Source organism: Camponotus floridanus, unplaced genomic scaffold, assembly GCF_003227725.1.
Source record: "Camponotus floridanus strain SB8 unplaced genomic scaffold, Cflo_v7.5 scaffold5, whole genome shotgun sequence".
Classification (NCBI taxonomy): domain Eukaryota; kingdom Metazoa; phylum Arthropoda; class Insecta; order Hymenoptera; family Formicidae; genus Camponotus; species Camponotus floridanus.
In genome coordinates, this window is record NW_020229658.1 from 341,165 (window position 1) to 363,769 (window position 22,605).

The 22,605-nt window shown below is 37.9% G+C and overlaps 2 protein-coding genes across 2 annotated transcripts in view; both read right to left on the reverse strand.

Annotated features, from left to right (window-relative positions):
• Positions 1-6,389: 6,389 nt before the first annotated feature.
• Positions 6,390-22,605, reverse strand: part of LOC105254037 (neuropeptide SIFamide receptor) — a 42,278-nt gene continuing 26,062 nt past the window's right edge. The window contains exons 2-3 of the mRNA XM_011262488.3: positions 20,862-20,961; positions 6,390-10,074 (exon numbers count right to left, since the gene is read on the reverse strand). Coding sequence (XP_011260790.1) covers positions 9,297-10,074; positions 20,862-20,961 — 878 coding nt within the window. The 3' untranslated portion in view covers positions 6,390-9,296. The remainder of the gene's footprint in view (positions 10,075-20,861; positions 20,962-22,605) is intronic.
• On the reverse strand, positions 15,661-17,619 carry LOC105254036 (cuticle protein 38-like). The gene is made up of 2 exons (XM_011262487.3): positions 17,443-17,619; positions 15,661-16,364 (listed from the first exon to the last, which is right to left on the reverse strand). The coding sequence occupies exons 1-2, from the start codon at positions 17,452-17,454 to the stop codon at positions 16,107-16,109; spliced, it is 270 nt and encodes an 89-aa protein (XP_011260789.1). The 5' UTR covers positions 17,455-17,619; the 3' UTR covers positions 15,661-16,106.

The window sequence follows — 22,605 nt, forward strand, 5'->3', positions numbered from 1 at the left end:
ATATAAAAAAAACGTGCTTTCTTTAATCTTTTTTTTACAGCTGTTATATTCACAAGATTCTAAAAAGAGATTTGCAAAGAAACAGATATCAGAAGAAAAGGAAGGAATAAAAGAGTGCTATACTACGTTTGTGTTAGCGGTTGTGAAAAAGTGCCAGTCAAAGATCGCTGTCGCTAGGTCGCATTTCGTTTTCCGTATTTTATTAAATTCTAACACGTAACACATATATTACTAACATTTCGTGCAACGTGCAGCATAATTTAAGGGTCGCATAATTTAAATTCTCCTACATCAACAAACGCGTGTTTTCCCAGATTGTTAGCTACAGAAATTTAATTAAGAAGAAATCAAACATGAAATATACGTTACTCTAAACTTTATATTAATGTTATAAAGAAAAAGTTAAAAGAATACAAGGAATATTCAAATTCTTGTAAAATAGTCTTGTTTTGCAATCTCCAGAAACTCAAGGTAAGAAACAGAATCTCTAGAAAAATCCATTTATGTGTCGTTAAGCATAAATTTAATATCTGATTTAATCGAAAGTTAAAGAAAAATAAATATTATTAATTCGATAAACGATTACTTATTTTGCATTAGCGATCATCTTTTTTATAATCTGCCTTCTCTCTTCCTTTTCTTCTTTCTTTTATGCAAGATTTTGGAAGGATTGTCTAGACGACCGGACATATATATAATCTACATATATAATCATATTTAATTCGGTTCGAGCGGGTGTAAAGTCTAAGCGCTTATTCTGCAATTCAGCAACACTGATGTGTTATATGACCTGATTTTTGGTCGTTTGCTACGACAGCACTTTTATTTTACATTCAGAAATATTTTTAATTTTTAAAAAGAAAATAAAATTTTATATCGAGAGAAAAAGAAAGAGAGAATCATAATATTTTGTAATTAAAAATAAGAAAGCAAAAAAATTTTATAAAAAAAGAATGTATAAAAAACGTAACAATTTCCTTGCTAATTATTTACTGCTAACTTTCTTATTACTTTGTTTTATTATTATTTTGGTATTTATAAGTTATATCTATACATTTATATATTTATATTTATATTTGCGTGTGTATGTGTGTGTATGTATATCGTAGAATGTTATTGCATTAATTATAAAGAAATGTTTATTTAATTCTTCCCAACAAATATAATCTATTAATTGCTCTTACATTCTTTCCAGTTAATTATAAGACTTTTATTACACGTGAAAAATATTTTCTACATAATTTAATTACATTATAATAATGTTTAACATGTTTATATAAATGTTTAAGAGAGTGGTACAATTATCTGTCTGATAATTATATTTCATAATAGATTTAATTTTATTAATTTAAATTCAATTTAATTTTCTTCATTATGTTTTTCGTTGTTTATTAACGTAATATGTACAGTCCAATGTATTTCGAATAGGGCTTTCTGTTAAAGATCTATCCTATTATTTGTTTTCTGTATATTGTATTGTGATTCTCGTTATTAATCATATTAATTATTGATTTTCATTGCCGAAATTTCTTTTTATAATAACTTTTAAACGATTACATTACATTTTAACGATTCATTACATTCTTACTCTTTTATGTGTAATGTATACACACATATAGAATTTATCTGTTGAACGTAACTTCGTATAATGATTATATTGAGATCTTTTATTCAGGAATGACACCACTTATGATTATCAATTTTTATAATTTTTTCACTTGATGTAATTATGCAATTTTTTGAAAATGCAGCAACTGGTTTACATTCTTTCAATTTTGTATAAGGAACGTCTGCAAAATGAATTGCGTTTGATGAGAGATTTTGGTCCATAGAATAGGAATTCTGTAGCGAATTAAGAAATGTCTTTAACTTTGTTCTGCATTAGTTTTCTGGTTTGATATATACAACTGTAATTAACTTCTTTATTAGACATTGTACAATCTTTTTTATATCAAAAATTTTCTCATGTGTGTGCGTGTACTTTGTAATATAATCTTGTTGAATTTCCTCTCCGACTGCCTCTGTTTCAGTCTAACATTTCATTATCGCAAACGTTCTTTGCGCGTCGTGTTGCGTTTCACCGGCTACATCGTACCTTCTGTTGCGGTTAGCCGAATTAAGCCTGGAATTTTCGACAGGTTGCCCACCTTGCAATGTGCGGTCGGACCCCCGAAATATCCGTCAGAAGTGAGTATCGATCTTGCCGATGTTAGAGAGATTTACGACGCGTAGGCGAGCTTCTTTTAGATGAGTAACATGATATACTCTAACGCAAGTCACACGGTTGTTTCGTATTTAGTTTCTTCTTTAATTTCGTCCTCGTTACTCCTTTTCGCGTCGAATTAAAGTTCCTTTTTCTCTCCGTCTACGTTTATTCTGTTTTGCCATTATTCGTGCTGCCTGTTCGCGTAGATTCTTATTTCGTCTGGTTCTATTAAAGTTTAATTGTCCTTTTCCGGCTGCTCGTTTAGCGACCGACGTTCCTCGCGAATACGTTCTAGTTTTTCGCCCATCAGGAGTATTGCAATATTTGTCAAGTGCATTAGTGATTTCGTGCAATTTTCGTTAAATTTTCCATGCCCGGGTAAATGAGAAAACGTGCACGTCTTTTTTGAAATTGGCGACTATGACACACAAGAGATGATGGACATCAGGATTACATGAAGAAGAGTACACAATGGAGATATATGTTTTATTGTATATATTTTAATGTTCTTTTTTTGAGAAAATACGTATACTTATACTCGCAACTCGATACATTTCAGCTACATGAGACGCGATTCGGCATTACCACGGCTGCTATAAAAATGTTGGACATAAGGATAATTAGAATTTATTGCTACATCGAGAACAATGGACAGAGAACGTGCGCCTCCATGGCTGATGGGCGTGATAACGTCAAATCGCAGGTTTACATACCATCTATTATATATGTAGATATATGTATATGTACATACATTTATTCGCAAAACATGTACAACAAACAAAGACTATCTTTCGTAGTATTTTACGTATATCCGACTTAAAAAAAATACGGCAAGTATATTTCGTATTATTTTTTTTTTGTCAATAAGTAAAGAGGCGTCGACACTGTGGTAACATCTTGATTGGTACATTACACATACGCTCTGATACAACGCTAAAACACTTATCGACTTCGTTCTCGCAATCTTGTCTCCTTATCTAGTATGTTTCTATTATTTCATTGTTATACAGATAACGCTGCCTATCCATATAACGCGTAACTGTCAAAGCAAAATAACGGAAAGAGAAGAGGGATGATATATCTTTCAATGTTATATGTACTAAGAGGATTTAACATTACAGCTGACTCTCGTTATTCGAAGCGTGAATCGGATCCCCCGTATACGACCTTAAATCCGCAAAATGTGCAACAAAAGTGTCAATCTAATCGGTGACACCGGTGTGCAAAAGCGATATTACGTTCTTTACGATATTATTATTAGATTTGTGCAAAAAGGGGATATTGTATCAAGTTCTATTTTAAATAATAGTTAGTTAAAAAAACTGCAGGTGCGAGAAAGAAAAGCGCTTTTTCTAAAACGTGAACGAAAAATTAATAGTAACTATGTATTAATAAAAAATTTTTCTCTCTTTCTCTTTCTCTCTCTCTCTATTTTTATCTTTATCTTTAAAAAATTTAATGATAGAAGAAAATACCAGCTTCTTCACCAGCTTGATAATTTATGATTATAATGAACGCTCTCTTTCTCTCTTTCTTTTTCTCGCGGAGAGTAACATTCATACGCAAACATACACACACACACACAATTTCTGCACAAAATTGTGTAATAATATTTTTTACACGAACAAAGTATCGAAATGTTCAAAGGCATCATCTCACGATTACGAACGTGCATCTTCAGTATCTCGACGTGAAAATCTTTCTTGCATCTCATCAGACTCCGCTACTTCATCATTAAACGTACCCGACTACTTTGCGTAGTCATTGCTAATAATATAACTGTAAATACGTCCTATTTAATTAAACATTTAATTCGCATATCCTGCTTGAAAAGCGAGATTATTACGCGTACAATAACAATATAATAGGGAGTGTCTCGCGCGCGGTTAATAAAAAATTATGTACACAACAGAACGCTTATAAATCTATCGGGAAAAACGCTAGTTCACTCTATCACTGGCTTCCCTCGCGTATCTCACGCGCCATCAGAAAAAATAATTATACGAGACGATGGATTAACCTTTCTAAGCGTCGGCAGATTCTCGCTGTCTCTCTTGGAATTAATTTTATACTATCTTCTCGACGTATCTTGCAAACAATTCATCGATATATCGGCAAATTGATATTATATAAAAGATTTATGATAAAAGTATTCTTTGATTCAACTTTAAGAATTATACCTTTCGCATGCATCTTTTGGTAAAAGTAATAAAAACTTATATTTCATGGATCACTTTATATAATTGTGTGTGTGAAGAGAGCAAAACTCTGAGTAATTTACATTTTCAATTTGATGATGGTATCTTTTTTTGCTAGATATGCGATTTTGAAACCTCACAATGTTCATACTTATTTGTATTATCTTTTCATTACATCATATTTATTTATATTTCTTTTCTATACATTTGCTCGTTATTGTATCAGGATTGCTTTAAATTTGCTAAAAATTTCGAAAAAGTATAATTTACGAATTTCTGGTCATTACTTTGAATTAAAATAAACTTATTGAATATTTACTTCAACATCGTATTATACGCGATTTTATTGTAAAATAAAATATATAGTTTAGAACACTTTTCAGACAAAAGAAAAACTTAAAATAAATAAATTCGATATACACACTTGCATATTTTTAAATCTCCAAGTGAATGTTTAATATTTCGATGAATATTTAATTATAAAAGCCCTTTGAAAGTTGTTGAGAATTATCTTGAAAATATATGTCAAGGTTAAAATTATTGGGATTAAATTTCCTTTTCTAAAAACTTTATGATAATTCAAAGTCATATATCTCAACAAAGAGAAGAGACCGCCATCTGATTCAAAGTATAAATTACTCAGAACTTTGTCCTTTATACAATTATATATCAATAAAGTGATCTGTGAGATTTATCAACTTTTATTCATTTTTTCTTTGCAAAATTGTCGTTGGTATAGTTTATCACGCGTACCTTTAGCATAAATCTATTGTATAGAATTTTTCTCAATGACAAGTTAAAGTTTGTAAAATATTACTTATCAAGTTATGATACTACATTTATTTTTGAGACGTTAGTCTGAACACGGCTCTAGATTTTAAACGGCGCTTATTATCGTGATACTTTGATAAAATTATCATGCAGTGAGGACCGATTGCAAAGTAGAAATATGCGACATGCGACAACTCACTGTGATATAAGATTATAATAACACAGTTTGATAAAATCGCTAACAAATATACGCAATAATTTACCTCCGCAAAAAATGCATTATTCGAAAGTTTATCAAGCGTGAAGCATCATTACTGTTGTAACAATTTTTTTAATCGCAATTATGGAGAGTTCATGAATCTTCGAACACATGTTACGAAATCGTGTAACAAATGTATAATCGGCATCGAAAGAATCGAGAAAAAAACCTTCATCGGACGCATTTCGAAAATGATTGAAAAAAAGTATCTCGACTATCTCGACGCCAATTGTACCATAGAAGCTGCAATTAAATAATTTCCAAACTGATCACGTGGTTATCTTAGCTTAACAAGCCTCGTATCAGTCGAATTATTCAAAGCAATAATTTCTTTTCATTTTTTTTCTACTTCCAGATATCTTAGATAACCAATAAAAGTAATTAACATTAAGTCCAATGACCATTTGAAAAAGATTTAAAGAGTCTGCATGTGCGAAAAACCCTCATCACAGAGATTGTATGGATCTTCTCTTCCGCCGTTAAGGATAATACCTAATGAGATTACTTTGAAGGAGATAATCGTGAATAGGATTAGTCAATTACTTTTTATAGTGTCAGTCCGGAAACTTTTGATTGCAACCTTGCAAGTCGCGGTGAAACAGGAGTTAGTAATGAGCATGAAGAGCTATAAATGTTCGAATAATCCCGTGTTATTCGGATAAATCGAATAAACTTTAATACATGTAAAATTTCTGATAAAATATAATTAAATATCTTTAAGCAACTGAATATATATTAAATATCAGTTGTATTCTCTCTGTATTGTATTATTCAAATATGTACAGTTAGATTGGTCAGAAATATCACAAATATCTAGTAAATGTATAGATGATAATTTAATCACCTGAAAATGTGTGTGCATTCGAAATATTTGAATTATTCGACCATTTGTTTCATCTCTGAATTATAATTATTTGAACCTCTCAAAATTTAATTTGTGACACACACACACATTCAAATATTTGAATATTTAAATATATCGGCATTTTTCAAATCGGCTTTATATATGTAGCCCTATTACAAATAGTTTCCTTAAAATTACAACATTTTCTTATATGTATCTAATTTACAAATGTAATTTTTATCGCGTTAATTACAAGATATCTATCATATCTGATAAATGCCACGCTGTGTCCGAGACAATTCGAGAAATTGAACGCAAAAATTCTTTCAGCGGATTCATAACCTGTCTGAATTATTTCATAAACATCGGAAAATGAAGAATCCGTGACAAAGCGTGTGCGTACAAAACATGCTTCGCGATCGGAAATAACGATTAACAATCTACAGTGTGAAAAAGATATTATTTTTAGACGAAATGACAAATGTGGACAAATGTATATCTGCGTATATATTTAATAACAACAGTAAGAATGTAATATATATGTACAGACGGAGCGGATAAATTCACACACGTTTGATCCTTACATGTTTATACTATTTGTGTATCATATTCATTGCTCATGCACTCGCATATTTTCGCCGTTCATTACACACACATATATAAAGTGACATCTCTAAGAGATTATGCCATCGACATAATTAGTCGATATCATTTCGATGAGTTCAGTTGCCGATGTTATCGAAAAATGCACGTCAGTATAAATGTAGAGAGATCATTTCCGCTCGTGTGTCTGGCAAAATTGAATTGGGCGAAATATTATACCAATTTCAAGCCCCAAGATTGTTCCGACGCCTCTCTCTTTCTCTCGAGTTCTTTCAATCAGTTATCGCTTCTGATTGCATTTTACTGGCCGCGTCTCCCGTGTGTCTCTCGTTCTATTTTATTATCGTCATTACAGACCTAATCGCGCCACCGCCCGACTTAATGGCGACGTCACGCCACTAAGGTGGATATGAATTTAACCAACGCCTCGAGACCACCGTGTAATAAATACATGCGAACGTGTTACACCTACGATTCACCCCTCATTTCTTATATAAAAACCTTACGAAAATAATTGCTCTATCGTAAAACCCGGCGATTCGCACTTATCAATGTACAACTATGAATGATTTAGAGTATCCCTTCCCGAAAACAGCAACCCGTAGAGAAGTCGATCGTCGTGAAATCTTAAAATGTATAACGAGCAGATACCTGCGATATTGCTCGCATTAAACCGCGCAAAAGTGTGATTCTTCGACGGATGATTCTTTGCGCGACAAAATAACAAGCTATGACAAGCGTCGCGTAGCTTCAGAGAATCGCTCTCGTGGGGACAAATCACGCTTGTGCAAACGCAAGAAATCATACGAGAGAAGGTATCATCGATTAATCCATTCTACAAATCGAATCGCCCAACGATCAATTATAATATTAATATTTTTCGAATAAAAGTGCAAGAAGCGTCTAAAAAAAGAAAGCGATGAAAAAACACTAAAGTAAGACGCCTTGGTGATGTCTGACACATTCGCGTGAATCTCTTCTATTATATTTCGCGTAAGCCGTAAATATCTAAACGTCCGATAAACGACAAAAGTACCAACTCGATTAACGTCTCTCGGTAAGAAAATATATATATGTAGGTAATCCTAAGGTATATATAATTTTAAGTACATACAGTAGTAAATTGCTGATCTACATGTGGAGGTAGTGTTTACAAAGAGTCGATTAACCCATTTTTTTCCTGTCCAAATAAATTCCTTCTCCATTCTGTCATATTTATAGAATGCAGGATCGGAGAAAGAAGGATGTATCAATGTAACAATGTGACTCTTATGAAGAATCACGCCTTTCCACCAGAAAGGGCCGGCAAGAATATAAACAAATTACCCTTCGTGAAGTTGTACATGAATTAACCCGCATGAATCGAACGAGATATATCTTACACGACCTCGCGCGATCCGTTCGTCTCTTAATCCGCAATCGAAAATCCGCTCCAAGATCGATCGCCTCGCGAGCCGATGGAGCGAAATCAATTCTTACGCTACGTCGCACTCGCCGTCCGCGTCGACTTCTCTGCTCGATCGAGCGCACCGCGTAAAGTGCCTCCGCACGCCTCCACTTCCGCCCCTTTAATTACGCGGCTACTTCGCTGATGAGTGTCGCGCGCAGCGACTAATTGTCTATCAGAGCCGTCGAGAGACAACGAGTCGACTCGCGCGCATCCGCTCGCCCGCGAGTCATCATCCCGAGTCATCATCCCGCCACTCTGCCCTGTCGCGCTAATTACGCGCCCGACAGGCAAAGGAAGATGTATGCACCGCAATCGTAACAAACTCGCGCGCTTTAATTGGTGGATCTAACAAACTCCGTCTCTCCCTGTCCCATATTTTTCAAAATGGCGTACAAATGTCATCGACGTGTTGAAGAAATCGTGAGGTTCGTTGAAGCGTAATGTCGTCGTCGCGTCTTGGAATGATTCCGGAAAAAAGCTATAGACACACATCGTGTCGTATCTAAGCGAACAATTGCGCGGCGAACTTGTCTTAACGACTATTGTATTACACGTACACGCAGCGGCTACATTGTGACAAAATTCAAAAAAACAACGACGTCTTCCTCAAGGACAATGGCAACGACGACGAGTCGTCTCCGCCGCGAGAAACGCGCGTCTTCTTACAATCTTCATTTGAAATGTCTCGTAATCCCTCGATCATCCCTCCGTCGCTGACTTCCGGCCCGAAGTAACGATCGCGTCGATCACCCGAGTGACCCATAATTCTCGGACCGGCTGACTTTGGCCAGATTTCGGCTCCAACCGTGCGTGGACCGGAGATCCGTCAGATGGGAAAAGGCCACCAGGTCAAAAGATCCTCTCTTCTCTCTCCGGTTTATCCACCCACATCGAGAGCGGGTATCGTTAAATCTGCACAATAAAGCGAGACTACCTCAGGGCACCCTCGGCTCGCACGATAGCGATTACACGCCGGTGTGGTTGAATATATAGGAGACGTTGCTGTCCTGGTGGACCGGCGGCCCGTGCCAGGCGCGTCTAGTCGATGAATTGTTGTTGTTGTTGTTGACGTAATAGGAGGACTTTCTCATGCTCGTCGAGGAGGACATCATCGCGACGGTCTCGTAATACCTGAGCTTACCGCAGCACCGACCGCTCTTGAGGATGGCGATGAAGCCGCGCCGGTACTTCTTATTGAAAAAGGCGTATAGGATCGGATTGATGCAGGAATTGCTGGCGCCCAGCCACTGGGCGATCGGCGTGGCGATCGGCAGGATCTCGTCTTCTTCCTGTACGACGTCCAGCTTGATCACAGCGAAGATCACGTAGAGAGGCAGCCACGAGAGGACGAAGAGTATGACGACCACGACCAGCATCTTGACCACCTTCACCTTCGACTTTTGCTGTAACCTCTCCATTTGGGCGTCCTTGGTGTCGGTGGGGATATGCCTGCGCCATACCTTGATCCATATGAGAATGTAGCAGAGAGATATGAGAATCATCGGCAGCACGTAGCAGAGGAGCAGATTGCCGATCAGGAAGAAGAGCGAGCCGTCCTCGGGATGCGGCCACGTTTCCAGGCAGAGACGCAGATCGGGGTCGTCTTCGTAGATGGAGACCAGATCGAAGAACAGCAACCACGGTGACGTCATCGTCAGAGCGATGAACCAGATCACGACGATCATCATGCGGGCCCGTCGTTTCGTAATTTGGCATTTCAGCGGCCACCAAATCGCCAAAAACCTGGAAAACGTTCATCAAACAGCTTTGTAATAACTATCGATCTTTTTTCACATATAGATGAATTCTGCACATTTTTTCCTCTACTTTCTTATTTTCGCGTTTATTCAAATTGATCAAGTCAAAAAATTGGAGATAATTTTTGAAATTCTACATAATCTAAGCATTCAGCATAGAAAAATAATTCTAAACATGTATATTCGTTTGCTAAATAATTGTTGAAATTATTTAATAATAGCTTATGCGATAAAATCGAGGAGGAGTTGATATAACATTTCAATTTAATTTAAATTTGATTTAATTTTAATTGTTGAATCAAGTAATAGTTCGAATGATCGAATAACGTGTCGATACGGCACATGCTTGTCGCGATAAAATCTGAAAAATGGGGCTAAAAGTTTCAAGCGACAAAGTCGTTCCGCAGGTTTGATTGTTAGCAAGCTTCTTTGTCAGGTCGATAAATTTGTAGCACCGGAATATGGTCGCGGATTGTAGATAACCGTCTGATTTATCGTATCGCTTTGCGAAGAATGCAAAATGCGGCCGTTTTACGAGACAGGTTCGGGAGCAAACCCGCCAACTCGACGCCCGCACAGCCGTTACCATTTTTAGATTTCATATGGACATATGGACTTGCCGACAAATGTTCCATTCGCTCTTTCGAAAGACACTCGCGCCCGTCATGCTCCAACGAGCATGCGAGCCGTTTGAGAAAAGATATGCGCGGGAGAATATCTTTTATGTGACGCACGCGAGAGTTGTTTCCTGTTCGACAAACAAGTCAAATTACCTAGGAAAGGTGGGACGGAACGTATTCTTTTATCGATTTAACTCGATCACCTTGAATGAATAAATGAATTGCGCTTATTATTGTTGTAGGAAACAGTATTGAAGCATCCTCTATAAGGGAGGCTTCTTTAAGAGAGGCTAATAAAAATATGCGTGCGTATATTGTATATTAAAATTAAATTTTCAAATATTCAAATATATATATAATCAAAATTATATTATATTTGTTTTATCCTTTATATATATATATGATAGAAGAAACAAATGTAATATAACTTTTTTTAATTTAACGAGAGTTATGTATGAGAAAAAATTGACGACTTCCAAGTTATGGAACCGCCCACGTGCAAAGAATGGAAAGAATATTTTTTACAAGACATTCTTTCTCCTTTCCTCTTCACCTTTCAGGAAGAGCGATTATTCAGTAATTCCCGAATGAGCAAATGACGTTCACCCGTGTGTCTAACGGGATAAGAAGTCGCGGGATAGATGATCCTAGAACAATAGCATCGGACGGACCATCGATCACGTCCATGACGACGACGACGACGATAACGTCGCGTGAACAAGAGCAACTGCAGTGTTATTTTCGTTTTGAAATTCCTATTAACCGGAAGTGACGAGGCGCGTTTAAGTCCTCGACAAATTTCGCACGCGAAAAAATCATCGAGGACATTACGAGGAGAGAAGAAATGCGCTTTTCATAATTAAATGATTCCCGTTTTGGCGATATTTTCTTTACCGATAGCTTCCGTATAGAATTTTCGGCTTCATCGAGTCGCCATTTTTTCGGTCCTCGGCAAATTTCGCACGCGAAAAAATCATCGAGGATATTACGAGGAGAGAAGAAATGCGCTTTTCATAATTAAATGATTCCCGTTTTGGCGATATTTTCTTTACCGATAGCTTCCGTATAGAATTTTCGGCTGCATCAAGTCGCCATTTTTTCGGTCCTCGACGCAGATCTTTGCCAACGCTACGCGCGATTACGAGAGCGTACGCTTCTTCTCCTTATCCGCGTCTTATCGGCACCATCGGCGTCTCCGGCGACCTTCGTCGATTCGATGAATAAACTTTAAATACTTATGATAGGAAGACCTTCGCATAAATCAACGCCGGTACCGATACCGATCTACGAGCGTTTTCACAGAACGCGCGTCGTCACTTCCGGAATCGTGCGGCGGCACGTATACGCCGCGCTTATCGCGATAAAGGTGCATGTAACGCGACGAACCTTCCCCGCGAGTCTCTCGTGAACCGACGAAGAGCAAAGTTGGAAAAAATCCCAGCAATCTGCCTCGTTCAAGGTCGTCTATTGTCGCGCGAGGAGGGACGACAATAAGAGGTATTCGCGATGATGATCCGAGCATCTATATAAAGGGATCGATTCCCCGCAGTTGCAACTGTAGTGTCGTCCTGTGCGCTTGCCAACGAAAAAAAAAACTGATAAAACGCTTAACATGTTCAAACTGGCAAGTATATCCGTCTCATACCCTGTGTACGTGTATGTGTATTCGCGATTTAATTCCAAACCACGAGAATATTCACTTCCGTGACGTTAATTTTGAAGTATCGCGCGGGATGTTAGCGTGACACGTCGCGTAAAATTCTCATTCGGCATCTAGACGATATTGTTGTTACGATTTTTAATTTTTGATTTATAAAATTAGCTTTAAACAATATAAAAATCCGATAGGTTTGTACAAAAATTCCTGCCCAAATAAAACTATCCTTATCTTATCGCGAATTATAAATCGCCTGGAATGGGCTGAACAATTAAATGCATCCCACATTAGTGTTTGAGGACTGAAAAGTTGTTTGACTACTATTCAATTTTTCCAACAAACGCAACTAGAAAAGTTATGCACGATCGTGTAAGCAGAGCGCGTTCGCGTTATAAATTTGTCGAATTTTTCTCGAATCGCGAACGTTCGGGCACTTTGTTTCACGAAGCAGCCCAGAAGTTTTTTTCAAACGAACGTTATTGCAAGACTGTAAAAACGCTTGTGCCGAAAAAATGAAAATCGCGAAGCATTCGCGCGATAATTATTGAATTACCGCAAAAAGAAAAAAATCACAGATCGCCATCTCCACGATATTAAAAAGAAGGGGGAACGGAAAACGAAAAGAAAATGGACGCTCGTTCTTGGCACGTGCGATCGCCGCGGTGATTAATTAGAACGGAATGACATCGAGCTTGCGAGTCGCAAAAAGCGGGCCGATCAAAGTCGCCGTCGGAGTTTAAATGCGCCTCACTTGCTTGCTCAGGCACACTCCCGACATTTTTCATAACGCCCGTAAAAACGGCGGGAGAGGAGAAGAAGGGGAGAACGAGGAATAAAGTCTCGGGGTTCGAGAGAAGAAAGGGTCGCCTGATTTCGCGACTGTTTTTTTCAAGTGCAATTATTCTTCGCAGATTTTAGCGATCGCGATGGTGATGGCGGTCACGTGGTGTGCACCAACCCCGAAGCCGTCTCTGTCACCGGTGCTGGCTTATCCTCTGGTCTACCCGACAACCTACGCAAGAGTCTATCCGTATTATGCGGTTCCTCTGACGTATTACAACAGCTACAACAGTTACAGATGGTTCTATCCGGGTTCGTTCTACGCCTACTGATATCGATCCATCAGGATCAACGTCAATATATCGGCGCGCGATGCTCGACGTTCTGTATGTCCTATAACGTGACGCGCCAAATGATTCTACGTGAAATGTTTCTCGAATAAAGTACGTTTTTGTCGCAAACGCCGCAGTATGCTTGTTGACTCTATAAAGATTTCCCCTCCTCTCAGACGCCGCTCTTGCCAGCGTCTCCTGCATCCGGTTAATTCTCTCGGTCTAAGGGAGGAAGCTCTTATCCGAGCTTGGCAGACTAAGCGCTATCGAAAGCGCTATCAATTTTGTTGTCCATTCGTTTCGGCGATATTTATTGTATACCGCATAATCGCACCGTTTTTCATGGGCAAATAATATCCATAGTTTTATCCGTCAGAGCGATACTCATTAACGCGGTATTTTATCGGGATGAAGGTATATGCTATGACATGATGAACAATATTGTATATGAATAATGTAAAGTAAATACGTGCGAATGAAAACGTGAAGTAACACTGTTGCGTTCACAGGAAGTAAATACGCGAAATTTATTGCTCATCATTTTTTAATCTTGATGAGCATCAGTTTTGTAATTTAATTAATTCAAAGTCATATGCGCGAGAAATAAATAAATAAGAACGAAATACAGGGCAAGTAAACCATGTATTATAGAATAAAAGTTTATAAATAATTTTACACAAAGTCGCAAGGTATATTAAAAATTATCGAATAAATAAATTAACGACTCATCCATAATTAAAAATTGGCGAGTATCGAATACATTTAATAATTGTCACAATATTATTAACATGTAATTTTATAATTAGAATTTATTATATATTGTTGCATTTATCCAAAAAAATTAATTAAAATTAGAATTTAATTTCAATTAGAATTTATTATATTGCTTCATTTATCTGTTTATCCAAAAGTATCGAGTATATATTGTCTCATTTCAGTCTATACATACGAAATGATTTTAACAAAATTAGTTTCTATTTAAGATAAAACTTTGTTATAGTAAACATAAATCTTGACGAAAATTTCGGAAAATTTATTTTTCCGTCGCGCAAGATATTGTGCATAAGGTATTAGCGTTTTAATGCATGCCATCGTATATAATGCACACTGTTCTGATAAAGGATATTACGGCGACAAAGCGTAACTGTGTGTATCAAGTAACTCTATTATTATTATGCCTTTAAATTTATTCTAGAGACGAGATTAAGGTGATAATCGTATTTCGCGCGATACAATCACGCAATGTAACTATTGCTAGTTTACGGTATAAGAGAAAAAGTGCATTTTATGCGTCGTCACTAGGAAGATGCAATCTTCAATATTCTCTAGCGTGAATGGAGAATTCATGTCTCGTACAAGTACACGCAATTCCATTCTGTAGGTAGTTTTTGTCGAGAAAGAACTTTTCTTTCGATAGATACAAACGATTTATTTTCCAAAGAATTCTAAAGAAAACATGAGTAAAAATAAGAAAGTATGAAACGCGTCGAGTAGGAGCTCCTCTTGAATGACATGTATTGATGCAGCTTCTCGTTGAAATTTATCATTATTTCAGGCAAAATACGCCATACGAATAATTAAGTCGATCCACTTTACGTAGTTTTTGTCTGTTGATTCCAATAGATGCGTCAATTTTTGCGAATTATTGAATATTTAGCAGTTTTTTCTTCCTCGTTTCGCATCTACATCTCGTCAGAAATGCAAAATCCAATGCAATAAAAATGCAAAAGTTAGTGGCGATCTTTTATAAGGTGAATGTTTTTAAAGTCAAGTAAAAATATTTGAAGAAAGAGAGTGGGCAAAGACATCCGTAAAAATCGTAAAATCGAACTGTCCGGTAATTTCGATGCATGTACATGCGATATACGCATACATGGACGCGTGCGCACGTGTATGTGCATGTGTATGTGTGCGCAGGATGATGCCGTCGGTATGTCTATAATATCCCTCTTTATTGGAAGGATAAAAAAAAGTACGTTTATGCGCACTCCGGTTTATTGCGCCCTTAGCGATATATCCGCGTTCAATAAAGCCGCTCTGCTATACTCAGAATGAAGATAAATTGTAAGGTTGATAGATGTGCGGAATGTGGCAAATGGAAAGCGTAGAAATCTGCTGAAAAAATCAGCCGGAAGAGGGAGAAGGGATATTGCCTCGGAGAAAAATGTAATCAAGATTCTCGCTGGAGTTTGTAATTAAAATTTTATTAAAATTTCATATGAAAACACGAGGGCAGGGTTCGGGGATGATGGCGGAATGATCGAGGCGAAAGTCCGGAAATTTAGGTCGATGAAGACAAAGAAAAGACGAATGTGGGAGAAAGAAAAATTGGTCGATCTTGATTGTTAGTCCCGATGGAGTCACCGCGCGCTCGATCCTAGGCCTGATGATAACTCGCGCAACGGCGAGTGAAAAAGTGGGGAGTCGAAGTCGGCGGGGGGCGTGAAATTTTGGTTGTTGCTTTCTGTCTTTCTTCGAGCTGCGGTCTTTCCTTTCGCATCACGAGGACAATTTCGGTCGAGGAAGGGGGGATGTGTGTGTCGCTTCTTTTTTTGTCTTTTTTTTTTTCTTCCAGGGCTGTGTCATCGTGAGACGGTGGTGGTGGTGAGTTTATGCTGGCTCTCCTAGTCTAACCGTGATAGCCGCCATAGCCGTAGCTGTAGGCCGGGACGGCATGGGCGGCCACGACGGTCTTGGTGACAACAGGAGCGACGTGTACGGCAGGAGCGACCGGCTGGGCAACTACATGAACAGGTGCAACTGCAACCGGGGCCGCGTGCGAGACGACCGCAGGGGCGACGATCGGGCCGGTGCCATGGCTGACGGCAACGCCGGTCAAGCCACCGGGATAAGCGAAGGCGACAGCCAAGATGGCAGCGAAGACAGCCTATGAAGAAGATTATCAAATGGATTTATAAAAGTGTCTCTCTCCTTTAGCGCTACGAATCTGTCAGTGATTCACTCTCCCGTCGAATTTATCCCCATCGAAAGCTGGCCGAGAGATTGTTGTATCGAGAGATCGCGATTGAAAATTATTATTTCTGCAAAAATCATAAGCGAATGTTCGAGCGGGTCTCTCGGGATTAATTTTATAGTCGGTCGGCGAATTATATCGAGGCATGCGAGAGATTGAACAATTACTTACGTTTCGATCGATCGTTAAAAGCGGAGCTTGAGAACAGTTTCGCAAGAGAGCGCGGGGTCGATCGCGCTAAAAAAAAAAATACGGCGCGCGAGCTGCATTCCATACGGATTTAACAATGTGCATGCTTGAATGATTTCACTCGCGCAGATTTTTCGCTGGAAAGAGAAGTTGGGTTCCGTTGCCGCGGCGAGACCGGTGAGCGGCGTAAGGGCGGGTTTGTGTCGCGCTCATAGCGGAAAGGTCACGGTAAAAGCATCAAAGAGGGGAGAGAGGCCGAGAAGAACCTTTTTTCTTTCCACGATACGTGTATATGCAGCGCGAGATAGCCGTCTCTATCATAGAGAAAACGCGGGAGCGACGACGAAAGAGTTGCCGTGACGTGGAGGATCTCTTTACTGGAGTTCTATAGATGCGTCGAATGAAAAAGACTCCCGACGAAAAGAAAATCCCACGTACATCAAAAATAAGAAGACGCGAAACGTAAATCGCATCTTCTCATCGCGTATTATCTCCAATGATTTTTAGAGCGATTGAGATTGACGGACCGATCAAACGCGATCGCGAGGCGTCTCTGCAAAAACAATCGGCGGAAATACGCTCGGAAATTGACGTTTCATAGGTCAGTCGATACTTCTATTAGACGCGATGCGTATATTTTGCATAGCATTTACGATCTCATCGATAGTCAATCGTACAGCCATCAGCGATGGAAGAAGCGAAATCGGAGCATTTTGTAATTGTAATCGAAAAGAAAATTGCGAAGAGAAAGAGAGAGAAATATCGGTAGAAATTGTAATTTAGATGAATCGTGTTGGCTTACCAGCTTAAACATGTTGATTGGTTGTGGATTGCGTATTACTTCTTGAAAGTAAGTGAGCTTATGCTTGTTTCGACGACTCGGCAGTCTTATATACCGCTCGTGATTTTTTTAAAATCATCATAAACTTGGTCACGTGACCCGCGGTATCGAGTATGACGATATGTACGATATCAATTGAGTCAGCCGGTTACCGAACGTGGTGGAGGTATTCGCTCGACCAATCGACTATCGCGATACCAATCCCAACGTTCCACCGTTCGCCAATAATGCGCTTTCAACCCCTTCAGGCATCCATCTTGTAAGAATTAGATTAAGACAATCCAATGATGTAGGACATTGTAGAAATGATATCCGACGCACACCAACACGTAAAGGCACTCGCCACGCGAATATCGCGCAAGATCGCGTGCGTGGGATAAGTGTATGTCTTGTGGAAGAAAAATTGCGGCTGGTGTTCGCCACTGAATTTCATAAAGATGCAACCGAGATCTAAATCCATGACTCCGTCCTTCTTCAAGCATCGCACATTTGTTTGCGAGAGCGCGTCTTATTTGTATTCTAAAAATATAGTTTGATAGTAAATTCTTTTCTTTGCATTCAGATACTCGACATTTTAAAGTAGAGCAAAAAATTTATTTGTATAATTTAATTATTTTGATAATTGATTAAATGATACAATTTTACGTATTTTAATTTAAAGAATTACACACACACACATATGAATATATAGCAATTTAAATCATACTTTTTTTTATTATGGAAATACATCAGCTATCATGGCTCATGTATCAAGATAACTTTATATTAATTATATAAAATATTTGATGTTTTTTCCTTTTTAAATAATCATGCATATCGAATCCTTGATAATAATAGTAAATATTAAATATTGATAAAGTAAATATTAAAAATAAAAATAAAAGTATAAAATTTAAATTGATACGTTTTATTCGTAACTCGAAATATTCATTTTAAGCTCTTAACGCTAATATTTTATTACAATATTTGATTTTTAAAAATTTTCAAGGGTACGTAAATTTATATATGTTATTCCAATTATATAAATGTGGAATTGAATAAATATAGAGATTATTCCACGCTCGCGTAACGAATCGAAATTCGAAATGACCGAAATCGCGCTAGTTTTGATTAAGTTTCGCAACCTCGAATTCATCATCCTTTGCAATCTGAATTATTTATTTCTTCGAGCTCGTTGGAAGTTGGACACGGTGATCGGGACAATCACGGAGATTAGAACAGTTCCTGTCATTCGGCGTCAAGAGCGAGCGTCTGAAATTAGTGAGAGGAGCAATTTAATCCGCCCGACAGAGCTCGGGTGGTGCTCTTTCGGAGAGCGAATCAAACTTTTATCAATGAGAAATGTTACATAATTAATCGTGTCACGTTTCCCCCTTTTCGTGTCCGCTAAATTGGCGCCGGTTAGATAATGTCTCGGTGCGATATTGCGACTTGGATTACGAATTACGTTCGAGAAATGCCTGACAAGTATATATCTATAATATAATATATCGGGCATATCGCGTATCAACGTTTCATCCGAGTCTTTTGAGCGGATATACGTAAGGTACGATATGTAGGCGACATCAAATGCACAACTTTATCTATTAAGCATCGGCCGTCAATGTTCTAGGTAAATCACCAAGCGAACCATCATCCTCTTCGATCCTGCATTGGTTCTGATAGCGCAGTTAATTATCTGTTGCAAGAGAAGCCTGTGCGCGCATGTGGTTGTGCAAATGCGATATTCCATAACACATATACACATATATATCCCGTATCATAACGAAGACGAAATCCAGCCAAATTTTCAGCAGAACCTTGCTTTCATCTCGTTCAAAATTGTACTAGTGAAAATAACGCTCGCGAATGAGACACACTTCTTCGCTCGTGGAATTTATCTCGTCAAATAAAACACACACCTAATTTGGGATAGTTTGCGACATGTGTGAATTTAATGCGAAATTCCATTCACGCATGTTCCTTCAATTTCAGGAGATTCGAGCCCCGGTTCTTCGTCCTGTCGTCCTTTTCCGTCGCGAAACGAGCACCATATGGGACAGGAAGAAGATATATTTTCGGTCTGGGACTCCTGGCTGCGTCGTCCGCCAAGAGTGACGAGAGGAAGAGAAGATGCATTCGCGCACATGGTTGGGCGGGAAGACAATTCCACAAGTTCGGCACGATTCCTTTCCCCGAGCAATTCCCGGAAGATCGATCGTTCCCGAAGATCCTATAAAACTATTCCTAGGGGTTTGCGCGATGGAGGAGCCTCTCGTTCCTCCTCCAGTCTTGTAACGTGAAATTGATATCACGAGTCGCGTTTGCTAAAATTCAGAGTGTCCTCATAAGTTTCGCTTCTTTAAGCTTTCTCATCCAATTTGTTACATTTTCAATCGGCAATAATAATTTTGTATTGTTGTACATCATCGGAACTTTTAAGTCTGGGCTTCTGGGAGCCTTCTCAAAAGCTTCTCGTGCCCATTCAGTCGAGCAGGTGCATCTTTATAGCGCGTTATGCGATAGCAATAATTTGCACCGTGAATAAAATACGAGATCTACATTTCATTTTCCGTAAGAGCAGAATCTCACGGCTATGAAGCCGCGAGCGTATTAAAGTCGATTTATACGCAAATACGCGTGATTTATGAAATTAGTATAAAGATAAAATTATCCGTTATTAAGACTTAATAAAGTGTCTCTAATAACGACGTGCCAATAACACGGTATATATTACAATGTATCGTGCGAGATACACACTGAGACGTATTGTTGACTTTATTAACACTATATTATGCCGACAACGTACGTTACATTGCCGTTTATAATTATCGATAATTATGATAGTATCACGTTGTATTGCTGATGAGAAAATAATTGTGTCACGGTGATGAGATCATGCGTTGCGAGGTGACTGTCGCAAGAAAATATTAGATTTCATCAGACATAAACATCTAATTTGTATATAATTTTAATGAAATTTGTCGAAAATATTTCAATAATAAAATGACAGAAAAATTTTCCGCGTGGGTAATTGTGTATAATTGCCCAGATTTAATTTATAACTCTCGCTTCATTTATAACAGGTTCGCTCCTGAAAATTTTTCTGGAAAATTGATTGTATAATTAATTCATTCCAATGATATAATAGCCTCGAATGCAGTGTATAGGCACAACCACTCTCATCTATTAAAGCTTAAGGCAATCTTAGTCGCCTTCAATGTGTCACGGTATTTCAGAAAGATTGTTGTAAACAGCACCGCCTCCAAATTTGCATATCGCATAAAAAATAAAGAAAAGAGATACAACTTAAACTATGGAGGTCAACGTTATATGAGATACTCGCTTTCCCGCGTGTGTCTCACGGCGCGGCTGTAAAAGGCGGGAGGAATAACACGTACCTGTCTAAGGAAACCGCGACTAGGCTGTATACGGAGGCTGCCACAGAAACTCCCTGTATATAAGCGACTGCCTTGCACATAAACCATCCCAGGATCCATGCTGAAACAGAGAAGTTTATAATTTATCGTTTCGAGTATCTCAAACTCACGGTAGTCTCGCCGTGAAGGGCTTTTTAGCCCGGGCAACTTACGAGGGTCGAAATTCACTAGTAGGCAAAAAAACCAATGCAAAGTGTACAAAGAGCACTTGACGAAGATACCAATTATACCGCATTACAAACAAAGCAAAAATGCAGAAAGTTATGCGAAACATAAATTTACTTGAGCGTAGCGTAAAATTATTAACGTAAATAATTTTTTTTTAGGGAAACTGTGTGTACTAAAATCAATTTATTATTTTCACATAAACTAATTAATAAGCCATTTAAAACAATATTTTTGCGACAAGCGTCTCTTCAGATATTCTAAATTAGATTGATTTATTGGCCAAATATAAATAATAAAGTAAATAAAACATTATATCATTTAGCGATACGTATGAAGATAATTAGTATTTGTCGGATTCGCATTGTTTAAATTTATCTTTATTCTAATAATAAAATTTCTTTATTTAAGATATACATAAACTATATAAAAATATATATACATAAATATAACAAAATATATAAAATATAAAAAATATAGAAATATACACATGTATGTTTATTTATAATATATATTTTATGTTATAGTATAAAATATAAATAATAAAACTGCTACATTTTATATTATGATATAAATAAATTAATATTACATTATAAACATACATGTTACATATATTTTCCCAAAACGGAATAATATCTAAAAATGATAAGTTTGAGCGAATGCACTTGTTGTTGCAATTTGTTCTTAATAAAAAAAAATGTGTCAATTTTACTACACAACTTTTCCCTTCGATCTACTACATGTATTTTTAAAAGAAAAGTAATTACTGCGAAAAAGCTCAAAGATAAGAAAGACTCGAAACAATTTTTCCAACTAGAATCATCGGTCATTGTCCGCGATTGATGTCACGGTAAATAATTAAAAGCGTTTAATAGCGTAATAATAGGTAATGGAAAGTTTATCACGTTCTCAGAATAATATGTATTCAAGATTGTGTGGGAACGAGCGGAGAGGGAAATCCCTGTCGAAGGAAAGGTCGCTCGTGCAAGCATCGAGCGATGCCTACCGTGCAATATCATCGGGGTACAAACTGCGCGAAAAGGGGGTGTACATTTTATCTTTCATCAGACCCTAGTCCGTAAATTTCGCCAGTTGGCGGCGCCAGAGAATTTTCGCGAAAAGGTATTGCCGTTTTTCCAAGTTCCGAAAGAATCATACTATAAATTCTACGGAATAAAGAAGGAAACGGGATTCGCGACTCGAAACTGCAGACCGAGACTGTAAGAATGAATAGCACAAGGTGTAGCGGTAAAGTATCAAGATGGGTGTTCCCGGTGTTTCGAAAGCTCCCTGTTTATTGAATTCGATCGCTTTTTTTAATCGGACAACGACGACATCGACACGGTGGTTTGCTGATCGAATCAGGTTCGGTCCGCGTGTTATTCGACACCGTATAGTATAAGTATTGTGTGTACGGAGAGTGAATGGTGCACGCAACGAGGTCGCATAGAAAGGAACCTCCCGTGTGCTATTGCAAGCCGATAATTACTTGTTCCATCGAATACATAATTCTTCGATATCGATAAAGCGAGTCACCGGC